Source organism: Arachis hypogaea, chromosome 1 (genome assembly GCF_003086295.3).
Source record: "Arachis hypogaea cultivar Tifrunner chromosome 1, arahy.Tifrunner.gnm2.J5K5, whole genome shotgun sequence".
NCBI classification, from domain to species: Eukaryota; Viridiplantae; Streptophyta; class Magnoliopsida; order Fabales; family Fabaceae; genus Arachis; species Arachis hypogaea.
The window spans coordinates 3,861,407-3,880,721 of NC_092036.1; the positions used below are offsets into that span (position 1 = coordinate 3,861,407).

Below are 19,315 nucleotides of genomic sequence, written 5' to 3' on the forward strand. Positions count from 1 at the left end.
AAACCAAAACAGCGTCGTTTGTTGGAGGTTTTAAAAAACTTAAAAATTTTGACCGGTCTAGTTCCTAAAAAAATTAGGAGTGAACACGAATCGGATTGGATCAGATATTGCCAAAATTTCGATTCGATCTGCATTAAAATCATCGGATTGGATCCAATATTCGCAATTTTTAAACTTAGATCCGATTCGATCTGCACATTTGCGGATCAGATATCGGATATATCCGCAAAACTCAAAAATATTTTTAAAAGCTTATCACCATATTCTGCTACTACGACATGATGGATTTGATACTCATCGATTTTCATTGGTTGAGAGGTATTATTCGTTTTTGTACTCTTATTTATTAAATTCATTAATTTGTTAATGAAATTGAGCAATAATGTGTAATCATTCACGGTATTATAGGGGGTTGCATACCAGCCAGATAATACCAGAGGCAAGCACTTCAAATAGCCACAGTCATACTTACCCTCATCAAGTAGCACTTGGTAATTTTGTTGCCTGGACCCAAGCACAGCCGCTAACTCTTCAACCGTGAAGGTAGTCCTGGATCAATCAAACTGGTAAACATTCATAGTGTTGGCGTGCTTCGAAATGAATTCTATGGCCTTCATCAACGTCCATGAGAATTCAGCATCAGCTTGAAATTGGGCAAGGGCCTCTGAACACTTCCTAGCAAAAAGTTCACCCAAACGGAAATAACTTGACTTAACAAGAGCCATGATTGGCAAATTACGAGAACCCTTCATGACAGCGTTAATGCACTCCGAGATATTTGTCATCATGTGACCAAACTAACGATCCTCATCTGCACACAGAGCGATTTGTGTGTCACTGTAGTAGCTCATCTCTTCTTCCTTGTCACCATCATCAGAAATTTTTGTTGGCTCATCATCAGCATTATCTCCGTCATCAGGATTAACTTCATACTGATCCATCATCGGATCCCTGATAGCAGAACCCTCATGAGTTTCAACATTCTCTTCCATCATGTCAGTATTACCAACTTCAACATTAGACCCCTCTTGACTACCTTCAGGTGGCATATTTAGATCAATCATTGCCCTTCTAATATTCCATCTAACAGCTCTACTTAACGGACTATCATTGCCAGTATCTGCAGATGATCCTCGTCCACCCAACTCAATGAGGAACACGAATAATTCTAACAGATGAACATTTGTCCATCGGTTGTGCCACGACCATAGAAGACGTACGTCCTCGTCATCACGTAACCGATACCTAATTCAAAACAACATAAATATTTATCAAAACCGTGGTCTAATAAACATACTAACAATAGAGCCAAGCCAACTGTGACATACCTTTTATAAAACAAATTGTCATCTATTTCGGTTGGATATTTGTAGTAAATTTTTTCACTCATTTTGTCTATTGCTGTTCGACATGATGCAATATCAGGAGGTGAAGAGTTAGATTAGAACTAGAATCCACGAATAAATTTCCAAATTTTTAGTTTAGTATACTTTTTTAAGTTTAAATACGAGTGTCAAAGTTCTAGGAATGCTTCTGGCTTTCACAGAACCTTATATATTATATTTGTGGGTACCTCTACCATACTGAGAACCCCCGATTCTCATTCCATACATGCAGGGACGGATCTACTCAATAAGTAGTGGGGGAAACTGCCCTCAGTGAGATTAAAAAAATTAATGAGTAATTCTTAAGGAAATATCCAATTTGCCCCCACAATTCAATTGATTTTGACCCCACCCTCCAAATTCCTAATCCTTCTCCTTCTTTCCTTTTGTAATTTTGTTTCTCTAATTCTCTGCTCCAGCCTCCAAGGCTCCAACCCTAATGCTTCCAAACTCTAGCAGGCAGCAGTTCAACCCTCCAGAGTTATTGTCATCTGCCACTACTCGCCCACTCTGCCACTAATGTTTCCAGTCTCCGTTGATTTCTCCTTGCATCGCCTCATGCCCGGATCTGGTTCTGTCGCAGCGTTCCTTCGGCGTTTGGTTTTGTCTTCTTCTTCTTCTTCGGTCTTCACAGGTTCAATCCTCGTCTAGTTCTGTCTTCCCGTTCTTTCAGGCTTTGACATCTGGTTCTGTCTTCAACAATTCAGGGTGCGGGACTGCGGGGGGGCTGCTTGTTCTGCCACTGGGTGCCGTTGGTTCTGTCGTTGGGTCCTGGCTCCTGGTCCTGGATGCCGCTGGTTCTGCTGCTGGATGCCGTTGGTTCTGCCGCTGGGTCTTGCCTCTTGGGTGCCACTGGTTCTGCTGTTGGGTTCTGCCTTGTGGAGTTTAGGGTTCTGCAGTTCACTCTTGCCTCTTGCGGTCTTGTCCTCTTGGTACAGTCATACAGACATTCATGATTCATGAATGATAATTGTTAATTATTTTTTGTTAATTGCCTCTTAGAATCTGCAATTTAGTTATGTGATTCTGTCTATGTAATTGTTGTTGTTGGAATTTAGAAATCAATTTTGTTGCCGTTGGAATTTAGTTCATTAGTTGTTGTTGTTGCCTGTTGGAATTTAGAAATCAATTTGTTGTTGTTGTTAGAATTTTGTTGCAGTTTAGTTCATTAGATGTTGCTGTTGGAATTTAGAAATCAATTTGAATGACACATGACATGATTATCAATTTTGTATATATAATTTTATACTGTATTTTTTAGTTTGTGTAGAATTGTGAATTATTTATATTAGTCAATTAACTTAGGTTTATAATTTTATCCTATTAGTAATGGAGAAATATTTCAAAAGAACTTCATCGTTGGAGGTTGGATCCCAAAATAATTCGTCGACCTCTTATAACAAAAGAAGGTTTTTAGAATTCGAAGTAAAGAGTCTTAAATGATTGTTTAGTCACATATATAGAAAGAGAGATATTTGATTATATTGATAATGAAAAGATTATTCAATCTTTTTAAAATATGAAACCCAGAAAAATAAAATTTTAAATTATTTGTTATTATTTTATTGTTTTAATTTATTAGTTAAATAATTTGAGGAATAATCATATTTTATAATATTATAGTACAATTATACAAATTTTTATTATATTATATATATTTTACCCCCACAGATAAACTTTTCTGGATCCGTCACTGCATCCATGTATGTTGTTTTTCATATGCAGGACGTGAGGCACCTTACTGAGCGTGTTGGAGACTCTTTGGAAGCGAAGATCTATATTTTGGGCTTTTTATATTATGTTTTTAGTTATACATGTGTACTATCTCCAATTTTGTATAAAAACATGTTTTGTTCCTCTTAGAGGTTGACTTTAGAGAACTAGGATTTGTATTTTGTCTATTGGATATGGTTGGGTATTTTATATATATATATACTCTGACTACCTTTGCTTTGCAAGTCGAGCTTGGAAGTTGCTATTTGTATCTTTGACACTCTATATCATATGCACCTTATGCTTCCATATGCTGTTATCTGTTTGTTTTATGCTTAATGCTTTTCGAGTGTGATGTTCTTATCTAGTCTTGGTTTCACATGACTTTTTCCTTCAAGGCTCCTAGTTAAACTATTCTTCATATATATCTATGTACGTACTTTGTTTTTAGAGGTCGTAGCACCTCACCACTTTTAATTTACGTCCTAGGCGCGTAAAGCACTGTGTGGTAGGGTGTTACAGATTCTGGTGGAAGTGTTATCTACACATTTGCCTTGTATGATGAATGAGTTGTAGTCAATGAACACTATCTTGTTGTGTTTATGGTAACAAGTTATTATAAGGAATTAGGATATGACAAGGCCGAAGCATGTTGATTTTTGGACTCAAATGAGGGGTTGGAGTTCGGTCTTAGGAGATTGCAAGTGGACCAATACCTTAGGAATATGATCAAGCACTGCCACGAGAATAACAACATCATCCATGTCTATTTTGAGCGCGGACCTTCAATTTTTGATATAATTGAGTTGTTTGAGACTAAAGAAGTAAAGATGATGATGATCCTGTTATAAGCCAGAAGGTTAGAATGGAAGGGACAGAAGAAGTTAGAGTAGAATATGTTTAAGGTGTAAAGGAAACCAACACAATACTAAGTCAACTTGAAGAACTAATTACCTTTGATATCCCAGTTGAACTGAAATCCACTATCCTAAGCCCACTATCCACCGCCCCAAGCCCACTACCCACTGCCTCCAAGCGTACTTTAATAGATCCCACTCCATGAAAATCCACTGCCCCTAAGTCTACTGCACCAAAACCCAAAGCAGCTCCCAATTCAAGTGCACCCAAGACAAATGTTCTCAAACCTTGCTCACAGGCCAAGACCCCTAAATCTCTATCCCAACCAAATCTCATTGCTTCCAAACTCATATCCCACAAAGTCCTCTCTTAACCCAACCCCCAACAATGCACAAATAAAAAAACCTAGTGCATCAAAGAAACAAGCCAAGTGTACTAACTTTAAATTTAACACATTTACAAGAATGTCTAGAAGGTATATCACAAGATCTCAAGACTAGAGGAAACAAGTAAACAATGAGCCACTTCACTTGAATGTTGATAGCTCATTTGATTCCTATGAGTTTGCAGAGGACAATTTATACAAGCCACACATGCCACTTGGGTGTGTGAACTTAAGCAGTGACAGTAATGATGATATTGGTCCTTCAAGGGATAGGAGAAAAAGGAAGGCTAACAATGATAATGATAAAGACAAGAAAAAAGCTATTAGTGACGAAGATATTCTCCCTCCCCTTTCAATGGATGAATTTAGTTATGAGAAGGAGGTAGATGATGATAATGAGGAAGAAAACTTGCAATGAATATAAATTATAATTACTTAATTTTTTTTGCCATTGATGTAATGCATGAATCTGTATGGCAGTATCTTTTTCTGATGATAGTTGGAAATCTGATGAACTGAAGACTCCACCAGAGCCTGAAGACAATGCAAACCCAGTTGTGAATTTCATCTTCAATGATGCTGCCAAGTTTGGACATGTGAGATTAGAGTTAGGTATGAATTTTACCACTAGAGATACTTTTAAGAAAAGGATTAGAAATTATGCATTGCTAGAAGGTAGGGGTGTTAGGTACAAAAAAAATGATATTACTATATGTAGGGTGGTGTGCAAGAATGAAGATTGTCCCTAGATGGTATTTTGTTCTTATAACAAATGGATGTTGGCAAATTAAGACTTTTAATAATGACCATACATGTGAGAGAACTTTCAAGAATAGACGTGCAACTAAATCTTGGGTGACTGATATACTTTTTAAGAAGGTTAGGAAGCTCCCCACATTTAGACACTGTGAGATTTTTAATTACTTTAAAGTAAAAATTGTAATGCAATTGTCTAAGACTACAATCACAAGAGCTTTGGGTGATGCAAGAAAGATAGTGAGGAGTGATGAAGCTGCAGAATATGCTAAACTGTCAAGTTAGGTGTAAGTCTGATACCTAATGGAGACGGTGCACTTCAAAAGGTTTTATGTCTGTTTGGATGGATGCAAGAAGGGTTTTGTGGGTGGCTGTAGACCCTTGGTAGGACTAGATGGTGCTTTTTTGAAGACCTATTATGGAGATTGGATGTTGTGCGCCATGGGTTAGGATGCAAATAATCCTGTATACCCAATTGCACGGGATATTGTACATGTTGAGAACAAAGACAATTGGAAGTAGTTCTTGGAGCTCTTGTATGAAGATATTGGAGACCAGATAGAGCATCGTTGGAGTTTTATCTTTGACATGCAGAAGGTAACCTATAGGGTTCATTTAGAAGCACGATATATGAATATAAGGACCATTTTGAATTAATAAACACATTGTGAAGGACTATTTTGAATTAACTTATCTGTGTTATGAGTGACTATAACCTATATTGAAGGACTATTTTGTTGCTTTGTAGGGTCTGATCCCAGCATTGCGTGAGGTTATGCTAGGTGCGCATCACCGTTTCTGTGCATGGCACCTGTGGTAAAACTTCTAGAAGCAATAGAAGGACTCACACTTGAAGAGCTTGTTTTGGAAGTGTGTTAAAGTAATGACTGTCCAGGAATTCAAAGGGCATATGCAGTCAACAAAGAGGGTGAATAAGAAGGCGTGAACGTATTTAGACAACTTTTTCTAGGCATGCATAAACCAGGACTCACTACAAGAACTTTCCAAAGGTTAACAATGTGTGTAACGTGTGTGAGGTGTTCAATGTTGCCACTAAACCATACAGATGCAAGTCTGTCTTGATTTTACTGGAGGAGGTTAGGAGGTATGCTATGATTGATATGGCAAGGAACTAATTGAAACTCTCTAGCCATATGGGACACCTACCTCCGATTCAACAAAGTAGACTTACAAAGGAGAGGTATCACAGCAGGTATCATACACCAATCTAGTTTGGAGATGCGGCTGAGATCATGTTTGAAGTGCATGGTGAACCACATAATGTAGTGGTTGATTTGGGAAACCAAACATGTAACTGCAGATCTTAGCAGTTATCGAGTAAGCAATATTTTATTTTTTTGTGTATAACTATATGGTAGAATACCTATCCTAAACACTTAATTACTCAATTTTATTGTTTGCTAGGGTTACCTTGTCATCATGAAATAGTTGTAATTTTAGTCATGATGAATAGTAGGCTCGAAAATTATGTTCATGCATGGCTAATAATGGGATCTTACAATAAGACTTATGAGTACCATATCAACCCTGTAAGAGGCCAAGAGTTGTGGAAGATCTCACAATACCTTTATTGCTTACCACCTGTAAGGAGCAAGTTCCGTGGAAGGCTATTACATTATGCAAGAAAAAAAGATGCACATGAGACACTTGTTGGGGGGAGCTAGGAGCGCACTGCAACAAAATTGAAGAGAAAATATGACAAATTCAATTGTGAAACATGTGGAGATGTTGGTCACACAACAAGGGATTATGAAATAGCTAAAAAAAAAAACAAAAGGCTGATGAGCTAGCAGCTGCTGCAAAAGATGCTGAAGATGCTGCAAATGAGAGTGACGCTGGTGCTGAAGGTCAGGAAGGTAAGATTGTTGGTGCAGGAGCTGAGGTTGGAGTTAAGGAGTTGAATAAGAACCTGCAACTAAGGTAATTGTTGTTATTATTGTTGTTGTTGTTGTTGTTGGTTGGCATTATGGATGTTATTGTTGTTATTGCTATCACAGACTACAAAGAATGCCAAGAAAGGATTTCTGAAAACTAAAAATGAGAGGCACAACAAACTCTCTATCAAGAGGACAACTGCATTCACTACTGCTACTGTTGCTGCTCCACATTCAACTGAGATTTCAAGAGAGACTAGACAGGGAGCTAGTGCAACAACCTTTGGAAAATTGACCTCCTTCTTGAAGTTTGTTCCAACCCCAAGATTCAACCCACTAAAAAAATTTTTCATGATGCAGTTCCCTTTTATAAACTTGTAATGTCTAGCTAGAACAATGTTTAATTACTTTTTGAGTTATACTGTTGTGGTTGAATGCTAAGATTAAACAATGTTATGTTTTTTGTGGTGTAATTTTTTAAACCTGTATGTATGGCTTTTGATGTTGTTATGACCTATGATATTTTGGGTTGTGATAGTATGTTATATACATTGTGCTTTAGTACAAACAACACTTGTTTCATGCTTCGAGAAATGTTATGTTATGTTAACTTAAATTCATATTTAGCTTCTTTGTATGTTTTTATTTGTCTCTTTTTTGTTTAATTGATCACAATTTTAGCAGAACAAATGCAGCATTCAAGAGTTGAACTCATGCAAACTTAATATTTCATTTCGTTGCATTTTCATCAACACATTACATAGCACTTAAGAAATTTAAAATTTCACAACATAATTATCATTTATTGGAAATAAAACCCAACAAGCTAAAATATAAACACACACCAAAAGCTAGCAACACCATTATCATCATCTTCAAGCACTTAACATCACTCTCCAAGCTTGTCATCCTCTAATTGAACTCATGCAAAACTTATTGTCGAATGAGTGTTACACAAACTAGTTCTTCACATCCATTAGCCCAGTGGAAGAAATTACAATGGATTCCATACTACAAAGTAAAAAACGCATGTAAATCTAACCTCAAAGTGGAACCATCTTAACATTTTCTTCAGAGCCATAATTTTACCTGATAGTTTGGACAACCATAAAATGGTCTACTATGATTCTCTGTCATCGTTGAGTACTTCATCACTATTTGAAGCCCGCAGTTGTAGAAAACAACGTTCTTACCTACCCTATTGCGCATTCTTTTGTTGCTATAAGGTCTCCCTGTAGAGTTGTTCCTACTTGAGCTACTTTGGCATATCTCCCACCACCTATCATCACTCACGTAGACGAAGACGAGAAAACAAGATGAATTGGAAGATAACGAAAATGTCAAAGAAGAGAAGATGACATCAGAGAGGTCGAAGAAGACAATAATTTGGTGATTAAGGTTTTATAATTAAAAATGGACTAATTTGGGTATTATTAAGTAATTCTAGATACCAATTTAAATCACATCCAACTATTCAAGTTTGGTACACATCAACATACAGCTGGAATGCCCACATGACACTTTGCGTTCCACATCATTAACATTTAGACGATACTTATCTAAGGAACTAACGAAGATACACGTTTTGGAATTTCAGGAATTTAGTTGGTCATTTTTAAAAATGGAGGACTAAATTGAGTAGCGATTTACAATTCAGAGACTATTTTGGACATATATTCATATATTGTCACTTATTAGTCTACACTCAATGTAAACGTTTTGATTGTCACTAATCATCTTAAAAAGAATGCCTTGCATTGCATACAATAAACTAGAATCTAATTACCTTATAGAAGACCGAAGTTAGACTGATGGATCTAATTTGACTCAAAAAATATACTTTTAGCACCTTAGTAATCAAACAAATTTGAGTGTGGTTTAGGCTTTAAAATATTTTGTCTTATGAAAATAAATTTTACATGATCTCAACTAGGTCATTCTTAATGATTTTGTTTTCTGAAAAGAAATTTCACATTATCTCAACTAGGTCATTCTTAATGATTTTCTAGTATTGCTAAGGCTATGTTTGATTGGAAGGAAAGAAATAGAGAAGAAGGAAATAGAAAGGAAAGAAAGAAAAAGAAAGAAATTGAGTGAATTTTTATTTTTCTTAGATGTGTTTGGATGAAAGGAAAATAGGAAGGAAAGAAACGTTATAAAAAGACAATTTTATCCTTATATTATAAATGATATAGAAAAAAGTAAAGGGATAATATTAAAAGTAGAGAGACAGAAATTTAGTTTTCTCTCAATTTTCTCTCCATTATTGGAGGGAAAAAAATTGGTGGGTCCCACCAATGTTTTTTCATTCATTCTCCTTCCTCTCCCATTTTTCTCATCAACCAAACAAGGAAAAATAACTATTTTTCTTCCTATTTATCTCCATCTATTTTCTTTCCTCCTATTTTCAACTCAAACAAACACACCATAACGGCCTGTTTGGTTGATATCCATGTCCATCAAAGACATGGGCACGGTGACACACGTCCAGTGTTTGTTGTATGAGACACAAAAAAGTGAGAGACACGGTTACACACAAAAGTACATCGAATACGTGTATTTTGTGTCTCTTCCAAATGGTGAGACACGGATTTTTAAGGGTGGACACAAATTATATCATTTTTTGGACAATTTCACCCTTATTAATTTTATAAAATTCTTAATACTACCCTCCTTCCTACTTCATCTTCTCCCACTTCATTTTTTTCAATGAACCTGAACTCCTCCATCTCCTCACCTCCATCATTCTCTTTTTCTTCATCATAGTCTATTTTTCTTCCAAGATAGCTACATATTTTTCTCTTCCTCCTCTTCATTTTTGTCTATTCCCCTAATCTCTTTTTTTTATTCTTCTTCTTCTTCACTTATTCCTCTGTCTCCTCTACTTCTTGTTGTATTTACCTTTATTTATGCCCAAATCCACCATTGTTACTGTTCTATATCGCATCTATAATCGTCTTTAATGTCGTTAATTTCCAGATCTGCCATTCTTCTTCTCATTTTCTCAATTTGTTTCCGCCTTTCTCTCTCTTATTCAAGAGTTTCATCATTTTCATCATTTTTAAAATCAAGGTTACAATAATGGCTACTGACTTTGCTGGTAGATCTTTAAACTGAAGATGGAAGATAGACCTTGGTGTTGTTGGAGGCAAATGGTTAAGATTGTTTATTGATGGAGTGTTCTTTGCTTTTTTAAAAACAAATTGTATTTTATTGGAGGCAGGTTAGGACCATTTGTTAAATATCTTAGGTTATTTTATTTGATTAATTTCTTTTATTAGTTCAAGAGTTGTTAATAGTAGTAGAAAAGTGGAGGTGGTTGTTTAAATAATAACAAAGAAAAAATAGTGATGGTGGTAGTGATATTTTGTGATAATGATAATATTGACATTTTATAAAAAATTAATTTATTATTATGTCTTGTGTTTACTTATCAAATAAATTAAAAAAATATATGTATCACTGTATTTATATCTTTAATATATATATATATATTTATGTCTATATCTCAAACTACACATAAACAAACGTAGCCTAAAATAACTTAGCTGTGAAGCGATTGTGTCCCTTGTGCAATTTTTTTCTCCAATATGTACTTACAATAAAAATTTATTATATATTTTTATACAAATGATATATAATAACGTAAAAAAAAATCATGGTTAAATTTGTAAATTCAATCATATTAGTTTTATTATTTTAATTTAAAAATAATTAAATACTCACTCTTTTATTCCATTTTAACTTATCCATCTATGCGTACACTTTTGATGATTCTAAAAACACAAGGAATTCCCAACTCACGATCGTTGATCTTGCACGTACGTCACGAACACCCTATCTTAGCCGTCGGATCCGAATTTGAGCGATGCCAATATTCCTACGTGGGAGTTAACTGCAGTTTAAATCCGCATTTGAAGTCCGAACTATATATTGTCGGAAACAACTCTCCACCTTCACTTACTGACAGTGGCACAGAGAGCGAGAGAGGGAGGAACAACATAAGCTCTATTCTGTTCTCTTCGAAGCTCTGAATCTGTAAGTTCCTGCTCTTCCAATTTCCCTTCTAACGCACCGTTTTAGCTCTTTGATTTGCAAAGTTTGCTTGCGTCTTTATAATTTTCTAGCTTCAATTGTTGTGTAGGTCTTTTTTATTTGTTCTTTTGGGTGGGGTGGAATCTCAGGTGTGGAATATAGGGCTTTGAATTGGTTAATTGGGTTAGAAGACTGGGACTTGCTTGATTTGATCTGATTTGATTCTTTGAGTTGGATTAGAGTGAATAGGTTACCTCTATGGTGTAATTAAGAAGATTATGGTGTTTTGACTTTTTAAGTTTCTGACTGTGAGTGTGCTGTGCTGTTGAGAATATTGTTTCGTGGTGGATGATTTGGTTCTTGTTGAGTTTGTTAGGAGTTAATGCAAAATTGAATTTCCAAATTTGAGTTTTTAATTATTGCTTCTTAATTGGTGAAAGTTTAATTATTTCTCTTCCTCAGGTGGATAGTACTGTTTATCATGTTCACCCCTTTTTCTCGCGTTGCATGTGGGTCAAATTCTATTCATTTGTTGGTTTGCATGTGGGACAAATTCCGTTCATTCATAGCTATTGAAGTATTGATTGGCATGAATTTTTAAAAATTTTTTTGGGGGTGCATTTCTATTAAATGCTCGAACCACAAACTCAGATGAATCCAAAATTTAAATAACTTTTATGTGTAAATATTATAGTTTAAACAAAAAAATTGTCATTAACTGCATGAAATCTCTTTTTTGTTCTGGTTGGTGGGGTGCAACAACAGAAATATTTAGTTCAGTTCAACTTTGGTTAAATTTTAATCTGTTGCTTGTAATGCCTTTTCAATTGATCTCAACAAGGATATTAGCATTCAAAATTTACGAATATCATGTCAACAAGACAACCGTTTTCAACTAAAATCTTTAAAACAATTTGTATGAACATATACTATCATTCAATGGTACATGTCATTCAGCATTTCTTATCTTTTTCCTTTTATGTCTTTTACTTGCTTTTGTTGTTTGACATATTTAGAGTAATGATTTTCTTTTCCCAGGTTGTTGTCCATTTTAACAAAGTGCAGTCAAAAGTGTATTTATAAAGAGTTAGTTTTGTAGCATTCCTGTAATCTGTAAATAAGATCAGTATGGGTGAGGAAGAACCTGTGACTGAAGTTTCCAAAGCAGATTCAAATGGCAACAGTTTGTTGGAGAAAACTTTAAATGAAGGGGCAGAAAATAAGGACTTGGGAACTGATGGAGGAAATGTCTTGGAGAATAATGGAGTAAAAAAGTTGAAAGGGGCTGAAATAAATGGAGCTAATGAAGAGAAGAGAGCTGATGGTGTGGAAGAGATTGAAGGAGATAAAAAAGTTGGTAGTGCAGAAGAAGCAAAAGATGACAAGAAAATTGAAGAAGCAAAGGATGACAAGAAAGTTGAAGATGTGAAAGAAGTAAAAAAGGACAAGAAAGATGATGATGTGGAAGAAGAAAACGAGGACAAGAAAGATGATGGTGCAGAAGTCAAAGAGGATAAGGAAGTTAACAGTGTCGAAGAAGTAAAGGAAAATAAGGAAGTTGTTAGTGTGGAAGAAGGAAAGGAGGATAAGGAAATTGATGGTGTGAAAGAAGTATCAGAGGTTAAGAAAGATGATGATGGACTTAAACCTGAGAATGAGAAAACAGATGCAGATGAGGTCAAGGAAAGTAAAGAAGAAAAGGAAAAGGTTGAAGCTGAAAAACCAGAAGTGGATGCAATGGAAGTAGATGGTAACACTAAAGACATGCAGGAGAGTGGGGAAAAGGAAGACAAGGAGAAAATTGAAGCAGAGCTGGACGGCAACAAGGAAGAGGAGGATGAGGATGTGGATAATGCTGGAAAGTCAAAAGAAGAAGACAAAGCTGAAGATAACAAGGATAATAAAGGATCGAAAAAGCGTTCGAGAGGGAAGGTCAATGGGGAGAAAGTGAAAGAGAAAAAGAAGGAATTGACGAAGATAGAGCCAAGGACTCCAACTGTTGATCGTCCTGTTCGAGAGAGGAAATCTGTTGAGAGGTTGGTAGCATCAATAGAGAAAGATGCAAACAAAGAATTCCACATTGAAAAGGTGATCATTTTCAATTCAATATTTAAAAGATGTTGCCACAATTGTGTCTTGTATTAAGGTGTTACTTGATCCCATTAGGTGGCTCCACATGGTGAGAAAAGGAAAAGCTTTGTTTGTTGTAATTGTATATTTTTGTTTTAACCCAATTTGCTTACTCTCTCATTTTCGAATTGCAGGGTCGTGGTACACCTTTAAAAGATATACCCAATGGTATGGTGCTCTCATTTGATTGGATAGTGAATGCCTTTTTAAATATGGTTTATGAATCTGCTAATATATGTACTCCAACAAGCAGAAGTTAATTCAATGTGTGAATTTTCCAATTTCTTCCTTGGTTTTTGAATTTAGCAGAATATATATTTTTCATGAGATCCCCCTATAAGGGAAAAGAAGCACCGCATGTGCAAATGGTCAATTGAAGATTATGATTATATAACTGTTTTGTGAACCTTCAATGATAATGTATGACAAGGCTAAATGCTTAAATGCATTTTCCCCGATGTTGAGGAGTTTGCATCTTGAATCCTGCAGACATGCACAAGATGATTATTCAGACTTACAAGTAGTCGTTTTAGTGATGACTTGACAAGTCCATTAGCATGCACTGGGTTTTGTCTTATTAACTACATGAATTCTTTTCAATTCTAAACATTTTTATAAAAAGGTTTATGTTCACTTCCTTTTCTGGTAAAAGAATTTTTTTACAACTGCATCTTCCGTTTCCCACACACAGTACCTTAAATGATGATAATAGTTGCATAAAGTTGAAAATATTCTAGCTTCTTTCTTCCAGTTTAAAAAGTTTTATGGCATGAGTTTAAGATAATTATAGTTGTTCCATGTTATTTAATGAGACAATATATCACTTGTAAACTTGGTCTACCAAAACTTAAGCACTTGAGATAATGGGTGAAGTGTAAATGGCCATAGTTGGGAGTAAGAGAAGAATACCGTTTTCCATATCTAAGGTTAACCTAATATATTTATTTGATAATTTTGCCTTTGTTTGCCTGTGTTAAGTTTTGGATGATGTTTCTGCTTCTTCAATGCAGCTAATAACTTTTTGACTCTTGCATTTTGTGCTTCAGTGGCATTTAAATTATCTAGAAGGAAGACTGATGATACTTTCAAGTTGCTCCATACAATTCTCTTTGGAAGGAGAGGGAAGGTATGTTCTGCTTCATCAACTATCTTTGCTTTTCTGTTATAGTCGTTTTATACACCATCACTTTTTGAATTTCTTGTGTTCAGTATTGTGCCATCTCTGTAAATTAAGATATAAGATATTACAGGGTGAGACTGTTAAAAGGCAAACGTTGTTAGGATGTCTAGGATTATGGAATTGGTGGGCGTCTCTCATGTTGTGATCCCCTGTGGTTCTGTTTTTGCTTTTTTTTTTTTTTTTGCAGGCAGTTCAAATCAAGAGTAATATATCAAGGTTTTCTGGTTTTGTGTGGCATGACAACGAGGTAACTACACCTAATACCCACAAAAAAAAAAAAACTTGCAACTTGCCACTGGTGATGTAACTGTTGCAGGGTTTATTGATTTGCTTGTCTTGTCGACATTTCATTTACTGTGTATTCACCAAATAATCCAAATATTGTTGCTGCAGGAAAAGCATATGATCAAAGTTAAGGAAAAATTTGACAAGTGTAACAAAGAAAAACTACTGGAATTTTGTGATGTGCTTGACATAGCAATTGCCAAGGCAACAACAAGGAAGGTTTGTTGGCTTCTTGTAGAAAATGTTTTTCCTGCCACAACCTGTGTTTCGAGTGATTTCTCATCTTTATGAAAATTTGAACTTAAATTCAATCTCATGTGGTTGATGCGTTAACATTAACATCTCTCTTGCATCTCATCCTATTAAATATATTCACATGCAGGAAGATATTATTTCCAAGTTGATTGACTTCTTAGTTGCTCCTCATGCAACCACAACTGTGCTACTTGCAGAAAAAGAAAAGGTTTACTTCAATTTCTTTTTTCCTTTTTTGTTTCTTAAATTTCTCCTTCAGGATGGTTAGGTATTTTGGTTTTCCCTATATATTGTGTTTGATAGTTCATGTTATTTGTGTTTTATCTGTTATTAGGGAAGAAAGCGCAAGCGTGTTGTGAAACGAGGTACTTCAAGGTCTGGGATAACAACTTCAAGACGTTCTACTAAGGTACTTTCCCACCCCTGTAACGACAGAAATGAAATGTGACTTAGGCAACATGCTGTTAGTCATGAAGTACATTCCAAAGTTAATTTTTTTGGTAGATTATCAGTCTTGCTGCCTTCAGACTATGTATGTTTGTATTGTTTCTGCTTGTTTTGCACTCTTAATTGGAGTAGTTAGCATATACATGGTTCACTATTATTGTCACTCCTCTCTTTAATTGTTTGAAGAAAATTGGGGTCACTTCCATTAAATTACATGTTATATTGTATTATAGTTCTGTTTATTTGATAACATTTATTAATTTAAATGATAGAAGTTTGAGCAGCTCATAGCGTTTCCACATGTGAATACCACACTTTTGTGTTGAGCATATAAAGCTATATTACTTTTTTAAAGGTCTGAGTTTTGTTGGGTTTGTAGTGTCATATTGACCTGGTCTGGTACCAGTATTTCTACACCATTACTTGCTTCATCAGTGCAAATTGTTGTTTGTGCTTTGTACTGTTATTAGGGTATCACATTTCATGTCAGTCTAGTTATATGTCATTCAATCTCTATTCTCTTTTCAAGAATGGATCTTGTATGTGAAGTATTCACATCATTAGGTTATGTGAATTTTGACCTTTGGTTCTGAAGGTGGGGCCAGAGAAGATTAATGGCAAGAGTGGATCAATAGTTAAAATTCACATGATCAGATCACATGAACATTTCGCATGAGAGTATATTCTCTCTCTTTCTTCTTTTCTGCCTATAATTTATAATTTTAAGAAAAGGTAAATTTGTCTTTGTATTTATTTAATTATTGCAGTCTCCTGCTTATATTTGGTTTTGTTCATTCTTTGCATATTATTAAGAGTCGGAAGAAAAATGAAGATTCTTCACCAGCAGAGGAAACAAGGAGTGACACAGAAAATGAGTCTGAGGATGAAGAGAAAGACAAAGAAAATGAGGAGGAAAATGAAAATGGTGTTCATGACAAATCTGAGGATGAAACGCCAGAGAAATCTGAAAGTGAGGATGAAAGTGATTCTGCAAGTGAATCTGAAGATGATAAAAAAAGGAAACAAAATTCAAAAGCATCATCCACGAAGAAAGAATCTGCTACAAAAGGTAAAACTGAGAGCGTTACAGTTACGAAAAAATCTCGGTCAACACCAAAGAGGACACCTAAGAAATCATCAGCCACCACTACCAAGGTTGATGATGAGGGCGATGAAAGTCCAAAGGTCTTTTCAAGAAAGAAGCAAAATGATAAGGCTGGAAAGCAGAAGACATCAACTCCATCCAAGTCTGCTTCCAAAGAGAAAACAGGTTGAGAAAACTGCTTCCCTGTTGTCATTATTAATCTCAATATATACCATGTGTATTGTGTTTTAGTGAAAAAATCATAGTTTTCACTTTAAGCATTGAGGGATTATTAGTTAGCATGTTAACTTTTCCTTACACATTAACCTCAATAGATGTTTTCAATCAATAAAACTGATGGATGAGTATTATGTACACTCTTTTTCATCCCTTGTGCTTTATGGAACATATTGCAAGAACTATTGAAAAGTTGAATCTAGCAGTATAAATGCTGGATTTGAGCAGAACCACAGTGATCTAACTCCTACTTGTGTTATTTACTGAGAAATAGAAGAAAACAGTAAAAGGCTCGAAGACTTTTGAGAGGTCTGAATATCACGTAGTTCCAGTTTTTTGCCCCAACTTTCTGAGATATTCCAACTGCATCATTCATTCACCTCATATAGCTTTAACAACCCCACTCTCAATGCAACTCAGTATAGTTGGTTACGTGCATTTTCCCCACTTAATGTACTGCCATTATGTGGTTTTCTAATACATCTCTCTGTTGTATCACAGAAAAAGTTACCAAAGGAAAGGGCAAGAAGAATCAGAAAAAGATCCCCACTGATGATCAGCTGCGCAATTCAATTTGTGAAATTCTTAAAGAAGTTGATTTCAATACGGTATGCTGTCAGGACTAAAATATACTTATCCTATGGCTGGTTAATTTTCATAATTTTTTTAGATAATGCAATGATGAACAAGTTTTAACTTTATCATTCTACTTCATAATAAGAGTAAACCGCCAAAAATACTCAAGAGAGATCAAAACATCAAAAGTGCTTCTAAAAAAATTTAAAAAGGTGAAAAATAACCAAATGTATATATTCTTAAAAAGGGCTTTAGAAATTTGATTTTGATGTGGTTTGTTGTAAGCATGATTAGTAAGAAAATGGAGACATTTTTATCCATGAAGTTTGGTGATTTTGCACCAAGTATTTTTTTTTTTTGTGGATTTTGGATTTTCTTTATTTATTTAAATTTTTTAACAGGAGATTTTTTTTAAACAAAAAATTGAAAGAAGAGGTCCAGAGATCAGATTTTGTTTAGATGTTTGCAACTTATAAAAAATGGTGTTCTTTTGGTTATTTTTGTTACGTTTTAAAATCTTTTGGAGGTGTTTTTGTTGTTTTGATCTTTCAAGGGTATTTTTGTTAGCAGCTAAATCCTTTTGGGGGCAGTTTTGGTTATTTTCAAGGGTATTTTCTTTAGCAGCTTGAATGTGTGCAGTTCATTCCTCTTGGTAGGCTGTAATGTGCAGCAGATTTCCTTCACCTTAAACCTTGTACTGCTTTTGACGTTGTGTGGCCAGTTTTGTTATTATTTGTTGTTCATTATTTTATCCTTGAAAAACTCAATAATTCATCTAATATTGGCTGAAGATTTTTGTTTATCAATATTAAATATTAGTTTCTCTTTGCAGGCCACATTTACTGATATTCTGAAGCAACTTGGTACGTCTTTTAATATTAACTTTCTTTTAACTGGTTCAACAGTCATTTAGTGCAAATTTATGCCTTTAAATAACTAATTCTGCTATTGTTTGTGCCTCATGAGTTCACTTAATTACTGATATTTTGGTTGTTCCCCCTTGAATAATCTGGCATCTAATTTTAAAGTGCTACAAGTTGCATAATGTTCAAATACATACAGAAAGGAAATGGTAGAACTTTGCATTCAGGAAAAGATAAGAACCTAAATAAACTTTAGGTGCCTCTGACAAACTAGTTCATGTTTCAGCCACACGTTTTGATTTGGATCTCACACCGAGAAAGGCATCTATAAAGATCATGATTCAAGAGGAGCTGACAAAGCTAGCTGATGAAGCAGACGAAGAAGATGAAGAGGATGCTGAGAAAGGGGAAACCCAACCTACTGGCCAGGAAGTTGAAACCTGAGTAAGGATTAGCCTTGACTTCTTGGAGATAGGTTTAGCAATGTATACTTTTAACCCCCATCATGCTACATAAGTACACTTTGCCTTTTGCCAAGTAAAAGTGGCTGTAACTTATTCTTGGCATCCATGGAATCACAAGAGGAGGAGAAACTAGTATTTGTGAAAATTTAGTAGAAACATTTGGTGGCTGCCAGTGAGCAACCCTTTGTGTACGCAACAGAATCTGTAGGGTTTTAGTACTATCCGTGAATATTTACTGACCAAACATTACCTTCAACAGTCTGTGTAGTTCAATAAACACTTAGACCTGTGAAGCTGTCACCTTTCTGTGCATGATAAACTTTTGCTGCTGTTGGGTTATTCCCCTCGCTACTCTTCTGCTTTTACTTTATGTCATCTTATTTAAGGGAAAGTTCAATTAACTCCTCTGAACTTTGATTTAGATGCACTTATCTGTAGTTTGTTCATTCTTCTATTCATTGATTATTTTTGTGTTAACTTGATATATTATTTAATGAAGAAATAAATATACAAGCAGTGTGTCTGGGGTTTTGTTTTTTGTTTTTTTCTTTCTTTTCGTCTGCTCAGCTGATCCATCTATTTTTGAAGTAATTTTAGTTTAAATAAATACCTATTATATTTTTAAAGGTGTTCAGAATTTTTCTTTTTATCCTCTAGTTCTCTATTTTCATCTCCAGCAAAACTCCAACCATCACCCACCCTTTTGCACCATACCGTACCATACCAACTCTTTCCTAGCAATTCCGTCTAAGACCACTTGTCGATTT

General features: G+C 35.1%; 1 protein-coding gene across 1 annotated transcript; it reads left to right on the forward strand.

The window, feature by feature from the left end:
* The first annotated feature begins 10,800 nt into the window (after positions 1-10,800).
* On the forward strand, positions 10,801-18,969 carry LOC112791054 (DEK domain-containing chromatin-associated protein 4). The gene is made up of 12 exons (XM_025833743.3): positions 10,801-11,030; positions 12,066-13,115; positions 13,292-13,325; positions 14,204-14,283; positions 14,525-14,584; positions 14,731-14,841; positions 15,005-15,085; positions 15,212-15,286; positions 16,138-16,594; positions 17,147-17,253; positions 18,054-18,084; positions 18,371-18,969. The coding sequence occupies exons 2-12, from the start codon at positions 12,156-12,158 to the stop codon at positions 18,526-18,528; spliced, it is 2,154 nt and encodes a 717-aa protein (XP_025689528.1). The 5' UTR covers positions 10,801-11,030; positions 12,066-12,155; the 3' UTR covers positions 18,529-18,969.
* The last annotated feature ends 346 nt before the right edge of the window (positions 18,970-19,315 follow it).

Coding starts and splice junctions, on each gene's coding strand:
- LOC112791054 (XM_025833743.3), top strand. CDS start 12,156: ATGGGTGAGGAAGAACCTGTGACTGAAGTTTCCAAAGCAGATTCAAAT. Junction 14,585..14,730: donor TTGTGTGGCATGACAACGAG/GTAACTACACCT, acceptor TTGTTGCTGCAG/GAAAAGCATATGATCAAAGT. Junction 14,842..15,004: donor CCAAGGCAACAACAAGGAAG/GTTTGTTGGCTT, acceptor ATTCACATGCAG/GAAGATATTATTTCCAAGTT.